Source organism: Drosophila persimilis, unplaced genomic scaffold (genome assembly GCF_003286085.1).
Source record: "Drosophila persimilis strain 14011-0111.01,24,50 unplaced genomic scaffold, DperRS2 tig00000841-arrow-arrow-pilon, whole genome shotgun sequence".
In the NCBI taxonomy this organism is placed as follows: Eukaryota; Metazoa; Arthropoda; class Insecta; order Diptera; family Drosophilidae; genus Drosophila; species Drosophila persimilis.
The window spans coordinates 209,289-235,576 of NW_020825361.1; the positions used below are offsets into that span (position 1 = coordinate 209,289).

The 26,288-nt window shown below is 42.5% G+C and overlaps 2 protein-coding genes across 3 annotated transcripts; one reads left to right on the forward strand and one right to left on the reverse strand.

The window, feature by feature from the left end:
- Nucleotides 1-4,565: 4,565 nt before the first annotated feature.
- On the reverse strand, nt 4,566-10,480 carry LOC6597497. 2 transcript variants are annotated; one of them, XM_002022609.2, is made up of 6 exons: nt 9,667-10,480; nt 7,388-9,600; nt 5,835-6,303; nt 5,599-5,762; nt 5,288-5,520; nt 4,566-4,689 (listed from the first exon to the last, which is right to left on the reverse strand). In XM_002022609.2, exons 1-6 carry the CDS (start codon nt 10,125-10,127, stop codon nt 4,585-4,587), a joined length of 3,645 nt encoding a protein of 1,214 aa, XP_002022645.1. In that variant the 5' UTR covers nt 10,128-10,480; the 3' UTR covers nt 4,566-4,584. The 2 variants fall into 2 exon arrangements, with proteins under 2 accessions (XP_002022645.1, XP_026849300.1); XM_026993499.1 differs by having other exon boundaries at nt 5,835-6,351.
- A 6,930-nt stretch (nt 10,481-17,410) lies between these two features.
- Nucleotides 17,411-23,076, forward strand: LOC6597498 (non-canonical poly(A) RNA polymerase protein Trf4-1). Its single transcript, XM_026993487.1, has 4 exons — nt 17,411-17,704; nt 19,869-21,331; nt 21,415-22,095; nt 22,171-23,076. Exons 2-4 carry the CDS (start codon nt 20,206-20,208, stop codon nt 23,040-23,042), a joined length of 2,679 nt encoding a protein of 892 aa, XP_026849288.1. The 5' UTR covers nt 17,411-17,704; nt 19,869-20,205; the 3' UTR covers nt 23,043-23,076.
- Nucleotides 23,077-26,288: the final 3,212 nt, after the last annotated feature.

Below are 26,288 nucleotides of genomic sequence, written 5' to 3' on the forward strand. Positions count from 1 at the left end.
TGCATCTCCGTCTACACAAAGTGTCCCCTTTATGCCGCACATGCACTAAAAATATATATATATATTTTCGCTAGAAATTATATAGTTTAGTTTACACATAATATGTGGGTGTAAATGGTTCTCCCGTCGTCAAGTTGCATAATCTCAACTAAATTGTAAATTTGATTTAAACTTAAGCACATTTTTTGTTTATTTTTACTTAAAAATTTGTATGCCATAGGAAATAAATTTGTTGGTTGGTTGTTTTTTTGCTTTGTGGTTTTGTGGTTTTTTGTTTTTTGGTGTGGAAAAAGTTTCAAAAAAAGCATCACTTAAAAATTCAGTAATATCATTTCTTTTAAACTAAAATTGTAAAATTTTAAATTTCCATTAAAGCAATGCTTGATATTTTCCATTCTGTCTGTGTGTGTATGTGTGTTTTTTTTTAACAAAGAGAAAATAAATCGAAAAAAAACTTGAGAAATACATGTTTTGTAGTTTTGTTGTTTTATAAAATAAAAGCGTGTGGAATTACAATTTCATTTGAAGGCTTACCATAAAAACTAGAAACAAATGTAAATTGGTTTTTGTATAACAGTTTTTGAGTTTTCTTTTGTTGACTAAAATGAATAAAATTAGTACAACATAAAATCAATATTAAGAACGGCAAAGAAGAAAACAAACATTTTGGTATATAATTTGCATTGCATTTGAGTGTTGCCGAAAACCTTTCGTCTTAATACTTTTGCAATTAAAGTTAATGCAGAAATACAACTCAAAGAATACAGCAGGAATGAAAAAAAGGGACACAGGGAAAGGGAATTCGGGAGGGAAAACAAGTGAATAATTAGAGAAAGAATTTAAAAACTAAAGAGGTGTCTGTTAAATTCAAATTACAACAAAAAAACGACTTTATGTTGGTATTGTACTTGGTTTATATAACATGTTGTTCTTAATTTAATAAACGAAAAATCATAAAAAATAATTAAATTAAAAATTAGTGTTTCAACAGCCAAATTGTTTCACAAAAAATTGCATTTTTCATTTTAACCCTCCCTCTTACGATCTCACTCTCGCTTTCTATCTCTTTAGACCCGGGTCTCTATCCATCTATCCATCCATCAACAGCTTTTGTGTTTTGTTTTATAATTTCAATGATTAACATAATAAGAATCGTTTCACAAATTGTTCGTCTAGTTATTGTTTAAGTCTAAATTATATGTGTAGCCTCACACGTAACAGAAAAACTTAAAAAAAAAAAAACACAAATCATTTAAATTACGCAATAGTAATAGTATGTATGATACGTTATTCAAATAATTAGTGTACTCGTTTTTAAAAACAACTTAACATTTAAAATATGTATAGGTATATGGTATATGGTATAGTATATGTGTTTGTGTGTGTTTATACAGATTAAAACTATAGTTTAGGAATTAAAAAATGACAAGATATAAAACAGTTGTTCACGCTTTCGCGGGAGTTACAATTAAATGAAAGTTTTTTTGTTTGCTGTTTAAAACATCGAAAAGGAATCGCGGAAATAAAGCCACATTATGACAAAACGAAAGTGTTTAAAATACAAATAGATTCGTTTCGTTGTATTAATATGTATAGGTTTGTTGTTGTTCTTTTTTCCTTTGTTGAGTGAGTGTGCTTTGTTTTTTTTTGTTTTTTTTTTTGGGCGATTTTGGGGGTGTGTGGTGTGTATATAATAAATGTGGTAACAGCCTATAAAAAATAAGTTGCTTGCTTCGCTTTGCTTTCTCGCTCAACTTCCATCGAAATAAATTGCATTTTGAATTGCATTTATCGTTTCGTTACTTCAACGCTTTAAATATAGATAATAATAATAATAATGTTACACAGAACTAAAAAAAAAAAAAACACAAAAAGAGTTCACAACTATTGTACTTATTCGTATAAGAGAACGCAAAATGAATAAATCATATTATAAATCTTACGATATATGGTAGATATATATCTGTGCTTTTTTTGTTTTCTTTTGTTTTTTAAGTTTTTTGTTTTTGTTATTTTGTTTTTTTTTTTTTGTAAAATAATAATGTCTTGGGAGTAAACCAGCCTTATATTGTATTACAACGGGAAAGAAATGTTGCATGTATCCATACATAGTATATCATCGTAAATGTTTCCCTAGATCTCTACATCTATAGATCTCCAGATGTATATATATATGGTTCTGTGTGTGTGTTTATGTCTGTGTGGTATGGTGTGGTGTGCCTGCGGATACCATGCACAAGTTTTATATACATGTTTTTTATTATTTTTTTTTTTTTGTATATAAGCAAAAGGAATATCGTTTTGTTTTGTTTTTAATTTTTTTGTTAACAATGTATATAAGAACTTAAAAAATAAGTTTTGTTTGCTTTGTAGGTTTTTTTACGCTTTTCACTTCTGCTCTGTCTGTTCTTTCGGTTGTTTCTGTTTTACATTGTATTACATGTTATATTTGTTGGCCATATGCGCGAATTTTGTTTGGTTTTGGTTTGGTTTGTTAGCTTACAGATTAATTTGTATGTTGAGTTGGTTGGTTGGTTGGTTGGTTGGTTTTTGTAGTGGCAGAACGCAGCACGCATAAACGTCACGTACCAACCTATCAAGAATGTGTGGTTTTTTTCATGGGTTCAGCGCGCATGCCTGCCTGATCCTGATCCTGCTATTAAGTTAGTTATACGAGTTTTAGGTATATGTATATTGCCCCGACACATTCATTCCCCATTCATTATATTTGCCTCTGTTTCTTGTTTGTTTGTGGTGTACTGTGTCGTGTTTTTTTCTCTATTTATCGCTAACGTCTCCTCCTTCCCACTCCCTCTCTCTCTCTTTCTCTCTTCTGGTTTTTTTTGTATATATATGGCAAAGTCATATAGTCATAGGATTTCACATATATGTTTAAGATATATATATATATGTATATATATAATTTTGTAGTTTTTGTTTTTCATATATTCATATATATATATATTTATATATAAATAGATATCACCTTATATAAGCAGCGTAAGGAAAAACCTAAACAATTTCATTTTGTTTTGTTTAAATTTCATGTGTTTTTTGTTTGTTAGTTGTTTGGTTTCAGTTTGTTTTTCACGAAATCAAATGAAAACTACTTAGATTTCATCTTCTCCTCCGTCATACCGTCCATTCATCCCATCCTCTATAATTATTGCCTGTACGCGACCTCTGATGACGCCCTCAACAAATTGTTTAATCCTGTTTCTACACTTCTCCTTTCCTCTCCTCTCTCTTCTCTCTTCGCTCTTCGTTCGTCTGTCTCTCTCTCTTTTTTCGTTTAATTTTTACATTTTAGCAAAAAAAAAGATGTGCACAAAAAGTTGCACATTTTGCTAGATATACATAGGTGTAGAACTTTATATATACATATATATATATACGCATATATTTAGGCATATACATATATATACACATATGTATTGTATATATGCGTGTTTTGTTTCGTTTGGTTTATAGAAAAAGATTCTGGAAGGGTTTATACACAAAAAAGCTAATCGGTCGATATAACAATATATATGTATGTCTATATAGATAATAAGTAACATGTATAGTAGTGTTTGTGTGTGTGTGTTTGTTCGTGTGTGTGTGATAGTGTATTTTATGACAATTTTAACAAGAACAGAACCTTATGACAAAAAGTATGATAATGAAAAACAGATTTAAAAAAGTTTTTAAAAAACATTTTGAAATTATCGGATTTTCATTTTTGTTGTTTTTTTTTTTTGTTTAGGTTTTTTTAGACTGACTAAAATATTTGTTGTTGGTTTTTCGTTTGTTAGATTTTTTGGATGTTTGGTTTTGTTTTGTTTTTAATAGTAGCGCTAATTGTTTTTTGTTTTGTTTTGTTTTTTTTATATTAGAGATCAAAAATAGTATTTGTTGCATTTTGTTTTATCATTTCATTTTGTTGTTGTTTTGTCGCCGTTGTTATGCGCCTTGTTTTGTTTCATTATTATTTAAAAGGATTTTTGGTTTTCGAGATTTTGTTTGTTTTATTTTTTTATATGTCCTTGTATTTCTCCAACTTTAATATATGTATATATCATTACATATACATTTTCGATTATATACACTTCATTGCTGGCAATTGTTTGTGTTGGTGTTGGCGTTAACGTTGCTAGTGACATTGACGTTGACGTTGATTTTGTCGCAATTGATGCTGTTGTAGTTGTGGTTGAAGATGTAGCTGTTGGTTTCGATCGGATTGCGACTGTTTGGTAGATGGTCCATGACCGTGTGCGGCTGCAGCGGCGCCGGCGGTGGTGGCTGCTGCGGTGGCGGCTGCAGCTGTTGGTGTTGTTGTTGTTGTTGTTGTTTTTGTTGTTGTTGACTGTTTTGGGTGCCACTGCCGCTTGTGTTGGCATTGGCATTTCCGTTGGCATTGGCATTGGCATTGTTCATCCTGTTTTCGTACTTCTGTTGCTTTCTGGCCAATATATGACAGATAGCATTGTGTGTATGGCCGGGCATCAGGTGACGACGACAGCCGTATATCTTCCCTGACGAGTATTTGTAATTGTATTTGATCAAGTCGACTGACGGACGATTGTTGCGGGCTTTAATTTGCAATCAGTGAACATAGAGCGTATTCAGCACGAGAACGTGGTGATTGTTCTTGGCCAGAGTGACCACATATCCCTCGGATGTGATTTTCAGGCCGCAGCAGCGTGAAACCTGTGAAAAATTCTCATATTAATATCCGTGTCATTAGTTAGTAGTAGTAGTAGTATTAGTTCTAGTAGTAGTAGTCGTTTTAGTAGTAGTTGTAGTAGTGCCACGTCATGTGAGATTGAAAATGGCCATTATTATAGGCAATCTAGTAGATGTCATACGACTTTGGGAAGCAATATAGTACCGCTCATGGACAGAAAATCAACTGCGAGTCGTTGAATCACAGTAGAGCAGTGGAACTAATGGTACATACAGATTTGTACATTCAGAACACAATAATACTCCTACTCCTACTCCTATACTAGCTTACATAACTTCATACATTACTTGTGCTACAAGTAATACGATAATATTTGATGGTACGAGCATGGTAGAATTTCTATGAAAATTGCCCAAAAATGTGCCAAGACACAATAATCAGATCGTTCAATCAAATCGTTATCGTACTGTACAGAATTCATACCAGAAATGGGGCTGGCTCAAAACAGATGAATAATGTGGGGAAAATGCAACAGTGTGTATCTTTTGAGAGCTCAGATCTGCTCTTGTTTAGTTTGGTCTGATTGTGATTGTGAGTGCAGGTTGTGGGTACACAACAAACCTTGACATGGGGACACTCAAACTCCGATTGGAGGACTCCCTCGCGCGAATAGCAGGCCACATGGAAGCGATTTCCATGCGAGTCCCCGATGAGGACATCACCGGCATTCGATATATCAATGCCATTGGGGAAGCAGGTGACCTTCTCATTGCCAATACGATATAGGAATGTACCGTCGTCTTGGAAAACGGCCACGCAATGACCCTTGAAATCGCAAACGTAAAAGTCATTGTCTAAAAGAGAAAAAGGGATTCATATTTCATTAAAAAATAGATAAATAGACAAATAAGAAAAAAGGGACAGACACTCACCTCGTATGGCAATATCAGAGGGCTCACGCATATAGTCGCTGCAATCAAACCAGCGCACCAACTCCCCCTCTTCGGATATAACAAAGACGGTGGGGGAGACACTATCTACGGCCACAATGTGACCCTTTGCGGTGACGGCCAGTCCGGCAACAATATCAATATATCTGTTAGGGATTAACACATATTAATTATGTATTTTACACAAATACTATAAAGAAATATGTGTAGGCCCTTACCTGATAGCAATTTTGCGCATAAAATGCCCACATTTTGAAAATATTTGCATGCGGGAGCGCTCGTTGCCGCGATCGCAAACCACAAATTTTCCATTATTATGCATGACAGCCACTTTCCGGGGATACCAGAGTTGACCCTCCTCCTTGCCGGCTACCCCAAATTGGAACTTGAGGGCACCCATCTTGTCAAAGACCTCGATACGGTGATTGTTTGTATCCGCAACGATGATCTCCTCATCAACGCCAAGGCAGAATCCATGTGGGGAATTAAACTGCCCTTTGGCTGTGCCCAGGGAACCGAATTTGCACCTGATCTGCATGGGTGTGGCCTTGTTGCGGCCTGTCACCACACTGGTGGTGCCCGGCGGGGCAACGGCATGGAAACTGTTGAGGCCGATATCCTCGACGCCGCCGACAATCGGATTGAGGGCCTGGAGGCTGGGCGAGGTGGCAGCTGGCAGGCAGAAATCTGATAAAAAATCAATTCCCGATGAGCTTTCGCTCAACAACAGATCATCTGTGTGCAGTGTCGCAGTGGGTTTGTGTTTGGTGTGTTTGGTGTGTGGTTGGCGTTTGTGGGTTGAAGGGCAGTGGTAGTGGGTGTAGGGGGGAGCGTGTCGTGTGTTTGTGGAAGGAAAGGAAAGAAAAATAAACTCAAAAGCATAAGAACTGAGGTGCTATAAGAAAAATAAAAGGAAGATCCATTGCAAGGTCTGGAAGAGCAATTCTTTATCATAAATATATTTAACCCAAAAAACCCTAAACCTAACCTAACCGACAAATTATTAGACGTCAAACGGTGTTGTAACAAAAACCAACGAACCGATGTTGAGAGGTATCTGCTATGAAATCTTGTTACTGTGAATCTTAAAAAGCTGGCTGCTATGAAAGCGGCAGTCCTGCTGTCACATCTGAAAGCTGACTTCAATAATCATTGGTTCCATAAAAGTAAGAGAGCTAGCTTCCGTGAAACTGCTTAGCTGCTGCTGACAAAGTTTTGCCGAAAGAAACCCCCAAGGCTGAGACTACAAAATCTATCTGCTATAGTACAAGGAAATCTGCCTGCTATCAAACTATAAAACATGGTTGCTATTAAACTAAGAAAGCTGGCTGCTATGCAACCATAAAATATTCATTTCTATACTAGGCCTTTCTGATATTAAACTACGAAATCTGCCTGCTATGAGACTAGAAAAGCTGTGCTGTGAAGCTAAGACAGCTGCCAGTTATGAGCGTAAGGAAGCTGTCCGCCATGCGACTTTGGAAGCTAAGTGCTATGAAAATATCATTTCTGCCCAAGACCATGGAGCCGGACCCATGTCCATCTGGCCATTCCTACATCTGTCCGAATGAAGGATCTTTACAAGCACTACAATTTGAAAGCCCTGAAAAATAAATAACCATTTTCCAAAACACACCACGGACGGAATTCATATCAAATACTCGCTTTCAGCTCTTTTCTTTTGAATTTCCTCAAGACTTTGCAATGGTTTAGAAAAATACTTAAGGTACAATATAAAAACGGAAGCACCATTCGAATCGAATCCACTCACCATTATTATTGAGTCCCAATTTGGCCAGGGCCTGAAGATTGTTGAGAGCCCGCTGATCGCCGGACAGAATGTCCGCCAAAGTGATTGGTTGACTGGGCGTCACCGCAGAGGCGGGCATAACAGCCTGCTGTTGCTGCTGCTGCTGCTGCTGCTGCTGTTGCTGCTGCTGCTGCTGTTGGTGGTGCGAAGCTCCGGCGCCGCCGGGCACAGCTGGGCCAGCGGTTACCTGAGCCACATTCGGTACGGCAGTAGCACCGCCCACGGCCAATGCCTCGGTCAGGGAATCGGACATTGTTTCGTTAAGACTGGCCAGCCTTGAGATATTGTATTCCAGCATGCTAAAGGACGAGGGTGGGCCACCACCGCCGCCTCCGGCCATGCCATTAAGTGCGGCCATGTTGGGTCCAGGTCCGGTATTCAGATTGACATGAGGAGCCTGCTGCTGCTGCTGCTGCACTTGCACAATGCCTTGAGGCGTCACCAGTTGGGCGATTTGCGGTGGCATGGGCTGCTGTTGCGTCTGCGGTTGATGGAGTACCACTTGTTGTTGCTGCTGCTGGTGCTGCTGCGCCTGTTGCTGCTGTGCCTGCTGTTGTTGATGCTGGTGCTGCTTCTGCTGTAGCTGCTGCTGCGCCTGCTGCTGTGTCTGTTGTTGCTGCTGCTGCTGCGCCTGCTGTTGCTGTGCCTGTTGCTGCGCCATCTGAGGCAGCTGTGGCATCTGGGGCATTTGTGGGAGCGGCGGCAACTGGGGCGCCTGTTGCAGCTGCGAGGGCGAGTCCGGTGGCAGAGTGCTCATCAGCGAGAAGCTAGTCATGGCCGAGTTATCCCCATCGAAGGAGCTCTGCAGCGAGGATGGCAACGAATTGGGACTGAACACAGCCGAACTGAGGCGTCCCTGTACGGAGGAGCTGCCGCGCGTGGAGGAGCTCCCACCTTGGCCATGGCCATGGCCCACAATCAGAGGCGTCGAATGATGCTGCGATTGCGATTGCAATTGGATCTGCGACTGCATCTGTTGCTGTTGCTGTTGCTGCTGCTGCTGCGAGTGCTGCGAGTGCTGCTGGTGCTGATGGTGCGACGATGGCACCGGAGACAATGGCTTGGGCGTATCCACCGGACTGCAGCTGGATTCGGTCTCAAATTTACCAAACATATTGCGGGCGAACTGCTCGAACCTTTCCGGCTTTGTCTCAAACTGTATCTGGTAGTTGATGTCGCATTTGGGTGTCTGATCCATCAGCTTCTTGCACTGGGCTGCGACGAGGGGCTTCAGAAGCAGAAACTCCACGGCATTGCCCTTGTCAGTGGCCCGCTGTCCAAACTGTGCTGCCTGCTGCAACCGGCCCGAATTGTTCTCCAGACTCTGCATGAGATCCATGATCTTGAGCTCGCGATCGGAGTGTAGGCGCCCCAGTTCGTTGATCAGATCGTCTCTGACTTTCTCGAGCATGCGCTTGTACATCTTGTAGCTATCCTCGATCTGCTGATGAACCATGTCGTTTTGTGCTTGCAGTTCGGTGAGGGCGCTGCTCAGATTCCCGGTGGCATCATTGCAGTAGTCGGCCTTCTTTAGAGTCGCGGTAATGATGTCATCCAGATCGGCGCGCACCGCCTGCTCGGCCACGACGGCCGTCTCGTAGTGATGATCGCTGCCCTTGTGATCGCCCAGCAGACAATCATTGCAGGTGGGCACCTGGCACGTGAAGCAATAGTATTTGAGATTCTCGCTAACATGCTGGCTACAGCAAACGGGCTTGTGGATGAACAGCTTGTCCTGGACGTTCTTCTGTAGATCCTCGATGCGCACCACCTGATGGTTCTCAAAGCAACGCATATACTTGTGGGCATTGTCGCAGCCGTTGCACAAGAAGTTGGCACAATCATTGCACCGGGATATGGCCTCTTCCTTGCTTTTGCACGAGGTGCAGGGTATCTGCTCCGATTCGAGGTTCGATAGATCCAGTATATTGGTCACAATGTAATCGCATGTGAGTCCCTTGACCCCTTTGGGGCCCAGTCGTGTGATGTCCTTGCAGACGGGACACTCCAACAGCGTGGGCAAACGGTGCTGATGCTCGCTGCCGTCAAAGGACGATGAAGAACAGCTATTGGGCGAACTGGCCGACATCGAATCTGTGGCCACCAGGGCCTGTAGACAATCCTCGCAAAAGACATGCAGGCAGGTCAAGATGCGAGGCATAACCAGCCGAGAGCTGCCAAGGATTAGAAAATATATAGAGAAACACATATGGAACGGATTGAAAGAGCCCGAGACTCACCTGCACAATTTACAGAGCTTATCCCCATCCTTGATGAGGCTGCCGCACGAGTCCTCCAGCGAGTCTAGCTCGGTGACGCCATGGCTGCTCAACTCCTGACTGCTCGCCGCGCTATCTATGTCCACCACCAGACCCAGGCCCATGCCCAGGCCCGACGATGTATTCGAATTGGCCGTTGATGGGGCCGGCGATGTGATCGAACCCACCGACCCGATGCTCGACGAACTAACGCTGGTCACATCGAGGCTGCCCACGGTGCTGCTGCCCTTGCCGGTGTCCGTGTCCGTGCCCGAGCTAGAGCTGCTCGAGCTGCTGGAACTGCTCGAGCTGCTGCTCGTGTTGCTCACATCCGTGTCCGTGTCAAGGACCGATTGATTGGTTACCTCGTCGCACAGCGACACGTGAGACGACTTCACCGCCTCCACGGGGGCCAAGACGATATGCTCCTCTAGGGTAGTCATTGTTGCCAGCAACAGGTTCTGTTTGTTTCTTTTGTTTTGCTTATTTATCGGCGTGGTGTTGTGTGTATGTTTTATATAATCGAATATATATGTATATATATATATATATTGACGTTTTCTTCCTTTTCCACCCACTCTGTGGTTGGATGTTGTTGTGTTCTTTCTTTTGTGGTTTCTTCCTTTCTGGGGTGTGGTGGTGGTGGAGGTTGTAGTGGATGGTTGTATGATTGCGTAAAGGAGAGATTGTTGTGTGTGTTCTTATTCTTAGAGGGGCTTTTCCACTCCTATGTATGTTGTGGAACCTTAACTTCTCTTTTTTTTTTTTGTTTAGTTGTATAAATCCTTAAACTTTGGCTTTGGCTTTGTTTTGTTGTTTCTGTTTTTGCTTTTGTTGTTGTATAAGAGTTGCACTTCTTCCACGTAGTTCTTCGACGTTTTTCGTTTTTTAAATACTTGAGCTTAATATTTACTGTTGATTCTGGTGCTGTTGCTGGCTCTCGTCCCTGATATTCTTGATCTCTCCACGAGCGGCTATGCCAAGCCTCGGAATTGAAATGATCCAGAAAACGGTACTCTACAAACACAATCTCACACACAATAGTCACGAACGAAACGAAGTGTTGTTGTCACACGAACACCAGAACGAGCAGCGGCGAAGACGCAGGCACAGCCAAAGAGTAGTTGGAGTGAGAGAGAGACGACGGCTGCGAGATTGAGTCGTCAGAGTAGCGCTATTGAGTGGGAGTGATTCCGAGAGAGGGAGAGAGAGAGAGAGAGAGAGAGAGTAATGTGAGTTGGCGTCTCTCGGTTATCCATTTGCACGCATACAAACACACACACACACACGCAAGCGCACGCACACAGTTCGAAAAGCCGGCACGAATTATTACTGTTATTTGTTCTTCGATTACGTGTTAAGTGTTGTTGTTTTGTTGCACAAACTTATTCGTATTCAGGGATCTCAGGCAATACATACCATACAAACACACGTAAATAATTTATTGCCAATTTGTGGACATCCTCGGCGACGAGACTCCTCCTCCTGTTTTGTGTGTGTGTGGCTCGTTGTCCTATCGTCTTTCTTGATCCTTTGAGATCAACGGTTAAAGCATTTGCATCGCGTGGGTGTTTGCTGCCTGCGATCTTGTTCTTGTTGATGCAGTTCTTTCTTCGTTCGGAACGACGACGAGTACGAAAAAAAGGACGACGAGACTACGACGATAACGAACACTGACGAAGAAGAAAGATAATGGACGACAGCGCCTCGCTGCAATTTGATAATTTTTGTCAATAAATTTATGCAGCAATTTCGATTGCGTTTCGAATAACTGGCTACGATACCATACGCCCTAAGCAACGATAAATTCGATTAGCAGTCACGAAAAAACGAAAAACTTCAACAAAATTAACAAGCAAACGAACGAAAAAAATTATATTAACAGGAAACAAACGAACACAACCGGCAAAAACGGAATAATGAATAAAATTGAAATCAAACAAAACGAAACTAGACAACCAAATCGAACGGCCTGCCTAAACTGAAAAAAAAACTGAGAAAAACTGAGAAAAACTGAGAAACAAAGGAGCCCTGAGGAAAACTTCATTATAGGTTTTGATTTGACACATATGTATACATATACGTTCTAAGCAGAGTGAATACTCGTATGTGTGTAGATTTGTATGCCGAAAGTATAAAAATATCGAATTTATAGATGCCTCGTTTAATCAGTACTTCTTTAAACAGTTGGGGGGGGGAGGGAGGCCTTCGTACCCAGCAGTACCATTCCCACGCCCCACTCTCTCACTACCGTATGACACTACTACTTGCAGAGACAACGCCTGACGCTCTTATGCAAGAGCACATATACATACATACATACACACGCACTATGCTACATATCTTACGGCTTGAGGATAATCAGAAATATAAATCCAATTGGTATCCGATCCCGTTTGAGAGGCGGCGGCACATTTCGCTGGAAATCACGAAACCCTAAGCCCTCATTCATAGGAAATAAAACATTAAATTAAACATTTGGTATTGTGAATAAACAAGAAACGGTGACAGATCATGCCGCACACCATTTTAGTTTCTTTAATCCACAGCCGACACCAGCACCACCCCCTCCCCTACTCATTTTCCATAGGATACACGTTTCATGCGAAAGCTGAGAGCGAGATGGAGTGCTGTGGAGTAAAGAGGAGTGCAAGGGAGGGAGTTCTAGTTTACGTTACGTTTACGTTACGATTTCTGCTTTTATATGTATAGCTATGTACTAGCACACACACAAACAAACACGCGCGCGAATCGTAAGCAGCTGAGCTCTTCTTTGCTCTTTAGCCTTTGGCCATTTTTTTTCGTCAGTTGGGGGGGAGGAGGGGAACACGCAGGCGCCTGCGTCTGCGTCGAACGGTACCTGAAAGCAGCAGCAGTGTCGTCGTTTCAGCTATCCCCCCCTCCCACCAACCAATCACCAACTCAGGAATAAGGCTGGGTGGAGGGGTATGGGCAAAGGCACGTAACGGACTCAAAACCAGTTTTTGGCTAATTGGTCCAATAAGTTAATTAGATGCCAAACGAAATTGAATTGACAGGGCATTCGATTGGAAGAGGGGGGGTGTGGATGGAAAACAATTTGTGGAATATTCCAGTTTGTTCTTAGCCGTCTCCTGGCTTCCAATGTCATTTGCATATAAATGAAACTACCTTTTCGGGTTAAAAAAAAAAGAGTCCTTGACCAGGGGAAAATTGCGTGTGCAATTGAATAAAGTACATGCATAGGCTCTGGCAAACAAACACACAAACAAACTCAATTACTATGGCCGTTTTACAGTTTGAATTATTTTTTTGGACAGCGGATGTGTGACAGATTTAAGTTTTGATTAGCTGTTCGTCCCCCTTGTACAACCGCTTACACGACAAACGCACACACACACACATTCAAATAAATCAGCTGCAGAAAACAGTTGCACACGCACATATCTATGTATGTAAGTACACATGTCAGGCACAGGCACCGAGCACACACGTGGTAGTGAAATGTGACGGTTTTTTTGTTTTATCCATTTACCGGATTTATTTCACTATTGCAATGGATGCCATGCCTCATCCCCCACTCCCGTCCGCACATCATCCCACCTAACGGTTTTTTGTGTGAGATCTACGTCGCAGCTGATTTTTTCCTCATTTTGTTCGCTTCTTTTACGTACTTTTTTTTTCTTCTAAACGCTTGTTTTACTCTCTCGCTCTCACAATTGCGAACAGTTATTTTTGAGTGCAATGCTGGGGCCTGGCTGGGGACCCATGTGTTTAGGGGAAGAGAAGAGCGCGCGACCGAAAGAGCGGCATATGCATGTACATTTGTATTGGTGTGCGCAAGCTCACCCAAACGCGGAGGCACAAAATAAGAGAACAAAAAAAGCAACGGCAAAGCACACACACATTTGAACACATGCGAAAACACATACATATGTACCTATGTACTAGACTATTTGTATGAAAATTGAATTTCTTTTCAAAATATGAGAATATAATTCTATTTTAGAATAATCTATCCATATGCTCTCTATTTAAACGCTTCACTACCTCACTGTTTCTAAGAGGGGAACCCCTCGAAATGTAACTGTCCAAATACCAGGCCAATTGTCGCCGTCCTTCTCCTTCACTCTCTTCACAATAACTAGAACAGGGAAAAAGACCATTTGGTTGCTCCTTAAGAGCCCCTTCTGCAGTGGATGCAAGGAGCCTATGGACTAGACAAGGAATGAGATGGAGAGGGTGTCACTAGCGTTGTCCTTGAACGCAAAATTTCCACTTGACTACCGCCCAGGTGGTCGTGGTCAGAAGGCACACGCGACAGAAGCGCGCACACACCGAAACACACTGTATATAGCATAACAGACTAAAAAGGGGAGCCAGCCGGAGGAGGAGAAGTAGGCAAAGAAGGTCCTTGAAATGCCTAAACAGCAAACACATCTAAACAAAATATAGCCAGACAGCAGGCCATGGGTTTACTGTCTTAAACTATTCGCCAATTATTCCTCATCTGGCGGTACCTTTTAATGTATTTTTCACACGTTTTTTCCTCTGCTCGTTACGATTTTATATTTTTTTCGTCGCGTACACGAACGCACACACACAACAGCAGCACGAATGGGCTCAGTGTGCCCGCGGATTTGTCGATAAGATATGCGGTCTGACACTCAGAAATATACCGAAAATACATCACAAGCTGCAAAATATATCGTAAGTATACTGACGAATTATTTGGAATCATATTCCATCACTTTTCTCGATTTTTATTTTCGGTTGAATACTACTAACTAGCTAGGACCCTCAGCCCTAAACACATCATTTTATCCGATTGTCGAATTCCTTTCCTATAATACTGGCCAATATTAAATTCTCATCTTATTGGATTGTTAATAGAATAAGGTTTAAACAGAAAAGGTCAACAACAATATACTTACTACACATTTTCTACATAGTAAACACATTTTGTATGTAATTATCAAAGGCGCCACCTGAAGGGGAAATGTGTACGTTGAACATATTTCGGCCGGCCTTTTTCATATAAGCTCTATGGAAGCGCCAGTTGAAAACCTCCGTTATGCACTTTTGTACATACCGTTTCTACGTTTTTTTAACTAAGTGATGCCGATCACGAATTAGTATTCGATATGGCCTGGGACATGACTCTAAGGGGCATTTCTACACGATTTCTACATGATTGAATTAGCACAGCGAGGTGAGTCAATAACGCGTTTTAAAAATACTATAAAATTATAAAAATATGCAAGCTGTATGAGCTAGACATGGTGTAAAAACTGGCTAGCAAATTAATGTGATCGCGTATTTTTCCCTAAGATATATCGCCTTATTTCCAAACTAAACCGTAAATAAACCGATGAAAGAAACGAACGTAACCCATTTAAAACCGCGTAACAACTTGAGGTAAACCGCGGAAAATAATACTCTTTGTAACTTTTTCTTGTAGGTTTATCCTTTCTCTTTACCACAATTCTTCAAGTTTCATCGTTTTCGTGGAGTCTATCTTGATACCCACTGGTCTACAATAGCTTAATCCATAATCGGAATAATAATATTCGGCTGAATATTTTCACTCTGTTTAAATTTGACATCGAAATTAAGTTTACGACGGTTTATTTACAGTATACGGGTATATAATGGTATATTGTATTCATCTATTTATTAAAGCATTCATATATTCGCCACTCTTTCCCTTCCAAGCAATTTCTCGTTGGCGCGCACCACTTGCATCCAGTCGATATTATCGATGGCCGACCGGCTTCTTCGAAACGGTTATTCGCTCTTTTTGCTCTCTTCAAATCGGTTCAGGGTATCTTTTTCGCTCTCTTTGAATCGGGTACTGAATCGATAGCAACAATGAGTATATTCATGAATTATGTACTTTAATACTGTACCTTGATCGGACATTGGTGATGATTGGAACTGCATTTACCAACCATTGAAAAGGTAAACCCACCGGGAAATGTTCGTGATGTTCATATTCAGTAGGTGGAGTATATAAACTTAGTTTTTTTTTAAATATACCGCCAAATACGAATCGGTTAAAACGGGAATTCATTTTTTGACGATTTTCATTGGCCGAAAGCAAAAATCGCGTTCCATGTAGCTGCAACATGTGAAAAACATACCCTAGGGAAAGGATATTATAGAATTGAGAACATTTTTGTCATCCCAGGCAAACAAAATTTAGTCTCTGTTTTAAAGCTATTTCGCTTATCGTCTTCTTACAGAGACCACTGCTCATTCCACGCACAATGTTTCTGGGCATACCCTGGGGAAAAGGATATTATAGAATTGAGAATATGTTTGTCATCTCAGACTCCACTTAATGCAAAAACAATTTAGTCTCGGTTTAAACCTATTTCAACGATATTTTTCAGCTCATGCTCTTCCTAGAGAGACCAAGAATAGGTATAAGGAGAAATATATTTACAATATAATGGTCATATGCATCAATTTGTCTAAAACCTATCAACGAAATAGGGTATACAAAGGCATATACACGCATCATGTCTTCAACTTTAACTATTTTGTTTAAGCCTTGTTTAGGCGAAATAAAATAACAGCAAGGTCTAAAAACTAGCCAATCTTGAAGAAAATGTATTCATCAATGGCCTAAAATTATGTGGGCAGACCTAGGGATTTCAGTTAACCAGAATTATTTAACGGAATCTCTAAACTGAGCAATATGAACGACTATCCTCTTTCGTTTTTTTGTTTGACCAATTTCGCTAAAACCTTTTTTTAGACAAGATTCAATAAAATCAAGTATTAAAAATAAGCCAGTTAAGTACAAAATTGATTCATAAATCGTATAAAATTATGTGGGCATGGCTAATTGATTTATCTAGCTAATAATATCGACGGAATATCAAAATTGAACAATAGGAACAACTATTCCCTTTCGTTTTTGTTTTGTTTCCCCATATTTGCTAAAACTTTTTTGTGGGCTAAATCCAACTAAAGCAAGTATTTACAATAAACCAGTCAATTAGTAAATAGCTCCATTAATTGGATAAAACTATGTGCGCATGGCTAAATGATCTATCTAGCTTATAATATTTGACCGAATACCAAAATTAAACAAAATGGTTTTCAATCCTTGACGGAGAACGTTTAACCTATTATAAGCCAAGGGCGTATTTCAATTTTCCACCGACTATAATGAAAATTGACTAATTTTAGCGCAGTTCAGATGAAAGATATCGAGGTGTATTTTTAAGTTGAGAGGATGGCATGGATCTACAAGAAGAATTTACAATCGTTAATATTCCGCCATTTACCTCCAGTAGTTGAACAATTTAAATATAGGGGGCCTAAGTGGGCTAAGTTCGGTTTTTCATCATACCAGACGCTGTATTGTAGTTGAGGAACCAAAATTGAGGCAAAAACAATCAAAGTCAAGTATTTAATAAGTCAGTCAAGTAGAAAATAGGTTAATTAATTGGATACAATTATTTGGGCAGGGCTGAGGGTTATATCTAGCTAGTAATATTCCACGGAATGTCAAAATCGAGGAATATGTATAAAGAACTTGAGTTCGTCAGTACATTTACGGTATATTTTTAAAATGAGACGGTATATTTTGGTATATTTCTGAGGGTCAGAAGGTATATTTTAACAATTAATCCGCGGCCACACTGCTGCCGTCGCGTGTTCGTATTTGCTGTGGTTTTTTTATTGTAATGCGAAAGGAAAACCATGGAAAACGTTTAAAACACGCATGAAAAACTAATAAAAGTTTTGAAAATTCAACAGTGACGTTGGCAGCTGTAACAGTCTACTGACTGAAACGAGCAAACGTTTCTCGAAAAAACTCACTGTGCGTGTGAGTGCGTGCGTGCGCTCTTGTGTGTGTGATCGTGTGTGTGTTTGTGTGTACCTCGGAGTGCGGTGTGTGCATAAAAAGGCATAGCAACCCACTGCCCCCGGGTCGGTCAAGCGGGGAGGCACACAGTCGTCGTCGTCTTCGGTTCGATTCGATTCGATTCGCAGAAGCAACGAAAGTGAGCGAGAACCAGAAATTGTGAGTGCGCTTATAAGGATATATAGCGAAAACTGAACAGCAGATTGATAAAAACGCAGCCAGTGACTGAGACATTGCTAGCCGATAGAGAAAGGAAATAGCGAGAGGCCGTATTAGTAGTAGAATTAGCAGTGGCAGCAGCTACAACTGTAATTTTCCCTTCATTTTTGAGGCGGACTGTGATTCTATTTCTCATTAAATGTGGAGAAAAAAATTGCATTTGAAAACTTCGTTTTTGACGAACATGTGTATGCATACTCGAGTGCGTGTACATATGTGTGTGTGTGTGTGTATGTGCTAAACTTGAAATCCAACGCAATCGCAGCGAAAGAGAAAGAGAGAACAGAATAGAACCCGTCAAGGTAAAGCAGAAAAAAATGTGTGTGAAAAATTCCAACGGAATTACGCGAGAGGGAGCGCTGGGCAGACGTGTATTCAGCTTTTTATGCGTTTTTTGCTTCTACTCTTGTGTGATTTCCGTGTTTGGGTGTTTGAAATAATAAAATAAAATGTATTCTAATTGGTTTTTCTTGATTTGTGCTAAAAATACAATTGCATAAATTAAATGTTTACATTGGACCGCCTAGCTGTAGTTGGCAGTGCTAGTGCTGTATAACAAAAAGTCAAATTCAGTGGCAGCGCCACCTACCACCTACACATCGATAAGAGAGCATGTGGCCATCACACGAGCATTTGGCTGCAATAATTTAAATGTTAAATAATTTGAACTACAACTCGGGGGAGGGGCGGAATGCTGCTGCATAAAATTTACGCCCGCATTTCCCGGGGCGCAAAAGCATGCATCCATCTCGCTCTATCCATGCTATGCTGTTGCCGCTGCTGCTTCTGGTGTGTGTTATCTCGCTTCAACAACTTAGTCAACACTGGATCTGACCAGCAGCAAGAAAGTGTTAATTTGTCAGAATTGTGTGTGTATGTGTGTTGGCCTGAACTGGTCGTTTACGGTGCATCCACGATTTAAAAAATCAAAGTTTTACCATAAATGAAAATTTGTTGCGCACATGGATTCCCAGTGAAAATTAACGCAAGACATGTTTTAAAATGTGTGTGTTTTGATGTGTGGCTTTTGTGTCTACCGTTCATAGGCTTTAACATAATTAGCGGGGCTTTTTTCCATTTGTATTTTTTGCATAATCGAAGCCGCTTTTCTCTACATATGCATATGTGTGGTGGCATGCGCTTCCCCCCTCTATCGGGAGAGAACCACCTTTTAGCAGTCATACAACGGCCACCTGTACGCCCTTGCACGAGAAAACACCAATACACACATTCATACAGTAGTTGTGCTTTTTGTGTGTGGGGTGTGTGTGTGTCTGTGTGTACATCCATCGATATAATAGTTTTTTTTTTTTTTTTTTCTTGAGAGTCTCGTGAGCAATTGCTCTATGACTGGCTTTACCCAAATTGTTATCGCTCTAGCGACTTATTGTATTATTTGAGTGCTGCTGCTGTTGATGGCCCATTTTGTAGTATTTTTTTTTTGTCTGTTTTTCCTATGTCCATGCGAGTAGAGTGTGTTTGTGTGTGTGTGGGCTTGGACATTCGGAGAGGGAGAGAGAAAGAGAGATGGTCTGTAGGTTTTTGCGCTCTGAAAAACAATTTTTTCGCCTGGCGCCTGGTGATGAACGCTTCAGCTGCATTTCGCTGCAGCAACCAGTGATGACGCCGAATAGAGAGGACGGGGGTGGGTGCCGCCGCGCCGTTTTCTATTTGTAGAAAAGAGTGCATCATTCGAAGAAATGCCTGTGGCCATTAGCGCTTTCCATTTGTCTGTCTGGCAGGCAGGCGCATGCAATCATCATGGTTTTGGAAAAGCTGTTGTCCACTCAGTGCACACAACAATGGATTTGCAATTGTAAAAATACAACAACCGTTTCAGAACTGTCACTTTGGCGGTAGAATTAACAGTAGTTGCTCATCTCTATCAGCTGTCGCAAAAAACACACACACAACACGGCACCCACACACTCTGCAAACAAGAACCCGAAGCACAGTTATGCGCATAACAGGTGGCAACGCTCCAGTGGCTGTCCTGTGACCTTTTTTGCAACCAGGAAACGGGAAAACATTTGGCGGAAATTTGTAGAGTAACAAAAAATCTCATATACCTTCTGTTTCTTTTTTTTTCTTTTCTTCACTGCAGCTAATTGCCGGGAGCGTGATTTCCAGAAGTTTCCAAATGGAAAACTGATTTTCTCCAGATCCGCCTTCAGACGAAAAGGACCATCCGCAGAGTCGGACAGGAAGGAAGGACGGAAGGAAGAGAGCAAAAATTCTCATATTGCTGAAAAAAAAACACTCTATTTTTGTGCACTAGGATTTTGCGCTATCCCATTCCATCCCAGATATCAGCTCGGTAGGTCCTTCAGTAAAAAGAGAGAGAGAGAGAGAGAGCGAGCGAGCGAGCGAGCGGTCGCTCCCCTCGGTTTCCACCAAAAACAAAATCCCAGCCAACAACAATCGTGTGCATCTGAATTTGAATGGATCCATTTGTTGGCTGGTTTCAGAAGGAACAGGAGGGACCATCGCTGCGCACATGGTTAAAGATTTGGGAGACGAATGCCCAGGAAATGGGCGCATTGCTTGATCAGCAGCTACAGCTGGCGAACAACAACGGAGGAGGAGGAGGAGGCAGCAGCAACCTAGGAGGCACCAAAAGCATCATCAGCAGCAGCAGCACCAACACCACCACCACCACAAACACCACCAACACCACAACAATAACAACAGCCACGAATAGCACCAACGACAGTAACTGCAACAGCAACGGCAACGGCAACGGCAAGCCTTTTCTGTCGCGACCCGCCGCCGCCAGCAGCAGCACGCTGAGTCGCGTGCTCAACTTTCGTGCGGATTCACTTGAAATCCTGCCTCAAATCAACGGCAACAGCAACAGCAACAACAGCAGCCCCGCAGCGGCTGAAGACAACAACTCCAATAGCAGCTCCAGTAGCAGCAGCAGCTCTAGCAGTAGCTCGAGCAGCAGTAGCTCGAGCAACATCAGTGCCAGCAACGAAGCGGTTGTAACCTCAACAAACAGCATTATAGGATCAGCAGCAGGAGCAGCGGAAGCAACAGTTGCAACCACTAGCAGCATTAGCACTACGAGTACAAGCACTCCTGCAACAACGACGACCACTACCGCAGCAGCAACAGCAACAGCAACGGCAACGGCAGCGGCAACAACTGCAGCAGCAGCAGGGGGAACGGTTGCGGCCGTAATGAATGATACGACAAACCAAAGTAACCGCACAAACATCATTTATTATAATCCGTCTCGTAAGAAACGGCCGGAGAACAACAAAGTAGGCGTCACTCACTATTATATGAACAATCATATGGCAATGATAGCAAAATACAAGGGTGAACCCTGGCGCAAGCCAGACTATCCCTATGGCGAGGGTGTGGTGGGGCTGCACGAAGAGATTGAGCATTTCTATCAGTATGTATTGCCCACGCCCTGTGAGCACGCCATACGGAATGAGGTTGTGAAGCGGATCGAGAACGTGGTCCATACCATTTGGCCACAGGCGGTGGTCGAGATCTTTGGCTCATTTCGCACTGGACTCTTTTTGCCCACCTCTGATATTGATCTCGTTGTCTTGGGTGAGTTTGTGGCCATCCCTTGTATAGCTGTAGAGCTGTATCTACTGTCTGTATCTTTCTGATCTTCTGAACATTGCTTGCAGGTTTGTGGGAGAAATTACCATTGAGAACGCTGGAATATGAGCTGGTGAATCGCGGCATTGCCGAGGCCTGCACGGTACGTGTTTTGGACAAGGCATCGGTGCCGATCATCAAGCTGACGGACCGCGAGACTCAGGTGAAGGTCGACATATCGTTCAATATGCAATCGGGCGTCCAGTCCGCGGAGCTTATCAAGAAGTTCAAGCGCGACTATCCAGTGCTGGGGAAGTTGGTTCTGGTGCTAAAGCAGTTCCTGCTGCTGCGTGATCTCAACGAGGTGTTCACCGGCGGCATCTCATCCTATTCGCTGATCCTCATGTGCATCAGCTTCCTGCAGCTGCATCCGCGTGGCATCTACCATGACACCACCAATTTGGGCGTACTGTTGCTCGAGTTCTTCGAACTCTACGGCAGGCGTTTCAATTACATGCGTATTGGAATCTCGATCAAGAATGGGGGCCGCTATATGGCCAAGGATGAGCTGCAGCGCGACATGGTCGATGGCCATCGACCGTCGCTGCTCTGTATCGAGGATCCGCTGACGCCCGGCAATGACATTGGACGCAGCAGCTATGGGGTGTTCCATGTCCAGCAGGCGTTCAAGTGCGCCTACCGTGTCCTCGCGCTCGCTGTCAGCCCACTCAATCTCCTGGGCATCGATCCGCGTACTGATTCAGTGCTGGGTGAGTCAGTTCTTCGACACTTGCAGAGGGACGTGTCCTCTTAATCGATAATTTCCCTTTGGTTTGCTCCCATAGGTCGCATTATCCACATAACCGACGATGTCATCGATTATCGCGAATGGATACGCGAGAATTTCGAACATCTGCTGCTAGTGGATCGCATTTCCCCGATGCCGCCCGGCTATACCCCAAATGGAACCAAATATGTGATTATGCCCTCCGGCACTGTGGTCCAACAGATCTATCATCCGGTGCAGGTCCAAGCCCACGGCCATGCGGGGCATGGGCATGCGCATGCCCATATCGGCCAGCCATATACGACGACGACGACGACAGCGGTGGCTGTGGCGGTGCCCGCCACCCAGCAGCAGCATCAGCACCAGCAACAGCACCAGCAATCGCAGCCGCCGACGCAACAGCAGCAGCACCAGCAGCAGCAGCACCAACAGCAGCAGCATCAGCAGCAGCAGGTGCGGCATCGGCGGGGCAGCACCTCATCGGGTGATGATTCCGAGGATAGCAAAGACTGTGAGATTGTGGAAGTGACGCCAACAACGGGAACGGGAACGGGAACGGCAACAGCACCGACCACAGCAGCACCTGGTTCCACGGTTGTGCCCATGGAGATTATCGACATAAGCTCATCCCCCCCGCCCAATGGCCGGAGTGCCGCCACCGTGGTGCCCATTACGCTGGCCATGCCCATGCCGATGCCAGTGTCCGCCGTCGGTATGACGTTGCCGATTGTGGTGGCAGCAGCAGCCAGCAGGAGCCACAGCACCACGAGCAGCAGTAGCAGCACCAACATGAGCTGGAGCGGGAATGGAAATGGAAATGGAAGCCGAAACAGCGGGAATGGCAATGGAAACGGAAACGGGAACAACAACAACAATAGCTCCTCAGCGGGCTCGTCGGTAATGCACACACCCACACGCATAAATACATGATGAATGGTTGTCGCCGGCCTCCTCATGCAGCAGCCGCCGCAGCAGCAGCAGCAGCAGCCGCAGCAGTTCACTGTCCAATTCAAACAGCAGCCGCCGCCGCCGCAGCAGCAGCCGCAGCATCAGGTTGCCGGCTATGCGAACATGCTGGCCGCAATTGCCGCCGCTGCCGCCGGTGCCGGCCATCCAATCCAACATCAGAGTCATTGTCTAATTCAGAATCCGAATCCGAATCCAAATCAAAATCAGAATCACCTGCGCCAATTGCGTGGTGGAGTGGGGATTGGTATTGGTGGTACAGCAGCGGCAGCAACTGCGGCCAGCATGATCAGCAGCCACCAGCATACATGTATAACCTCTTCATCACAACTACAACAGCCATCAGACATCAATGTGTCGTCCAACCACCAGCAGCAGCAGCACCAGCACCACCACCATCAACAGCAGCAGCAGCAGGAGGAGGAGGATGATCGCCATTCGACGGGAAGCAATGATGCCATAGCAGGAGTATCTCTGTCCACGACACCACCAAATGGAGGAGGAGGCGGGCGGCACTACAACAATCAGCGCAACAGCAATAACAACAACAACAGCAACAGCTACTATCGCCAGCAGTTTTATGTCCCGCCACCGATGCAGCAGCAGCAGCAGCAACAACAACAGCAGCAGCAGACGACATTAAACAAAGCCACGTATCAGCATCACAGCAACAACAATAGCCATCATCAGCAGCAGCAGCAGCAGCAGCAGCAGCAGCAGCAGCAGCAGCTACGTCATCATCATCATCAGAGCCAGCAACAGCAGCAACAGCAGCACCAGCAACAGCAGCAGCAGCAGCAGCATGTGCAACAGCAACAGCAGCGTTCGCAGCATTTGCGACAATCTGTGAATCGCTATCAAAAGCCAGCGGTTGCAGCAAGCAATAATAGCAACAGATTGCCACCGCTGCGTGGCACTTTAGTGAACTCCTCGTCTGCTATATCAATCATTTCCATATCCTCCGAATCATCGGTGGCCAGCAGCAGTTCGTCCTCGTCAACTAGATCCGGAAAGAATCGTCCACAAAAGTCGCGATAGGCCGAAATGTAGGGAGGCAGCCCCCACCCTCACACACCACAGGCACACACACACACACACATACACACATGGACACCCATACGACAGAGACAGATACTGACAGCAGCAGGACAGACCGCAAAGCAAAGCAAAGCAAAGCACAGCACAGCAGAGAGAGAGACAGAAATAGAATAGTAAGCAATGAGAGAACGATAGAACGATAGATAGTTTTAGAGAAGGATAGAAGAGAGAGAGAGAGAGAGAGTTAGCGTTAAAATATTTATTGAGTGTATTCAATATTCGTCGTATATTCCTCCTTTCTCACGCGTACTCGTACTTCAAATGTTCTGCATTTTTCGAATTAAAAAATAATAATATATGCATATATATGTGTATATATATATATATATATATATACACTCTCAAGGCAAGGAAAAAAGTCTGTCAAATCCATAGAACCGATGTCCCTCTCCGCCTCCTGCACTCTCCTAAAAGTGTATATCCTTACTGCTGTCTCGCTTGTGGGTCTTCTCCTCCTAAAAACTAGAACTAGACTTAAGGAAAAACAACAAAACAAAAGAAAAACCCAACAACTTTTGCCTACTCATTGCGCTAAATGTATTTCATTTTGTTTCTAAAATATTATGAAAGCTGAAAGGCAACAAAAAAAACCCCCCCCCACACATCAACAACAAAACCAATTTATATATAAAGAGATGGAGATATGTGTTAAGAGTGCAGAGGATACATGCCGTAGATGTAGAATGCTAAGATAAAGGAAAAAGCGAAACTGAATTATGAAATTAGCCTGTATATCCATCAATGTGAATATATATATACATCTTGTATCTATATATAGTAATATATCTTATATATAAAGCAAACTTTAGGCCGTTTTCATTAATTAATTTTTTTTTACATATATAATATAAATATATTTACATTATAGACACATATGAATAATATAGATTATAAATGTCTAGAATTCCCTTCTCTTTCCCCCTCCTACACACACACACGCACACACCCAAACACACACTCTCCCAAGTGCATACAATTTTTAAATGATATTCTATATCTTTTGTAAGCCTGAGAATGCTCTGCAGCCAGATAAGATCTAACCCAAAAACAAAGCCCTCCCCCCACCCATCCTCCGCTTGCCGGATATCATGCTAATTATTATTAAGTGCAAACCTGTACAAATGAAAGCAAAAACAACTAATGACTCGTCGAGTGTCGGGTGTAAAAAGAAACTGTCTAAAGCTAAACCTAAACCTTAAACCTTAAGGCTAATTCGTAAATATAAAATCTGTACCCCCCTCCCCCACCCACAACTCTTAGATTACTGTATTACTTCAAAACTTGTTTTTTGATGATTTCAATCGAAGGCTTACCTTTAACTACACACAACACAACTTGTAAATGTTTTTATGATTATTATTATTATTATGCTAATGCTGATTGCTAGTTTTTATAATTATTATGGTATGTTCTAAGGATATTAAGCATATTTGTAGCCTGTACGAACACACATTGCCCCTCGCCCTAAACACTCGAAGAAACAAATGCATGTGTGTTTTAAAACAAAACTAACAACAAAACAAAAAAAAAAACAAAAAACTCGAACAAAAAAGAAAACCCAAAAAACGACAAAAAAAAAAGAACAAACAAAACCCACAAAAGAAACGAAAAAATTTGTGTATAATTATTTATTATATTTATTATTGCAAATGTGCATTACGCATAGAGATTCCTGCCATTTGTTATATTGTAAATTGAACGTTTTTTTTTTTTTTAAATCTTATATTTAGTTCTTGCTCTTCCCCCACCTCCGCCACTGGCTTGGGCTTAAACGTCCCCGATCATCCCCTCTCTATACGCACTGCCATTTTGAGAAAGGTTTTTAAAACTAAAGCGAAGAGTAACGAGTGAAGAGATGAACATTTAGAGACTTTGTACATGTATAACATTTTTGGCTGTTCTTCTTTCCATCTGTAAGAGAAAAACTACAAAAAAAAAAAAAACAATATCTAAAACTGTACCCGATATGTAAAAATCTACGAGAAAAGCGCAGAATATCGTACGTTACGCGAATGAGAATTTAAATGTTTCTTCGCGCGCGATTACCTATTAATTGGAAAACGTTGCGGTACCCCTTGCGGTAAATTATCTTCTCGGAGATGAAATTGAAAT

Bases quoted from the DNA above. Each gene is read 5' to 3' on its own strand.
- LOC6597497 (XM_026993499.1), bottom strand. From the start codon at position 10,127: ATGACTACCCTAGAGGAGCATATCGTCTTGGCCCCCGTGGAGGCGGTG. The intron at 5,521-5,598 runs GTGAGTGTCTGT...TTTCTCTTTTAG, and splicing joins CTCTGATATTGCCATACGAG to ACAATGACTTTTACGTTTGC. The intron at 4,690-5,287 runs GTTTGTTGTGTA...AATTTTTCACAG, and splicing joins TTGAGTGTCCCCATGTCAAG to GTTTCACGCTGCTGCGGCCT.
- LOC6597498 (XM_026993487.1), top strand. From the start codon at position 20,206: ATGGATCCATTTGTTGGCTGGTTTCAGAAGGAACAGGAGGGACCATCG. The intron at 21,332-21,414 runs GTGAGTTTGTGG...CATTGCTTGCAG, and splicing joins TATTGATCTCGTTGTCTTGG to GTTTGTGGGAGAAATTACCA. The intron at 22,096-22,170 runs GTGAGTCAGTTC...TTGCTCCCATAG, and splicing joins GCGTACTGATTCAGTGCTGG to GTCGCATTATCCACATAACC.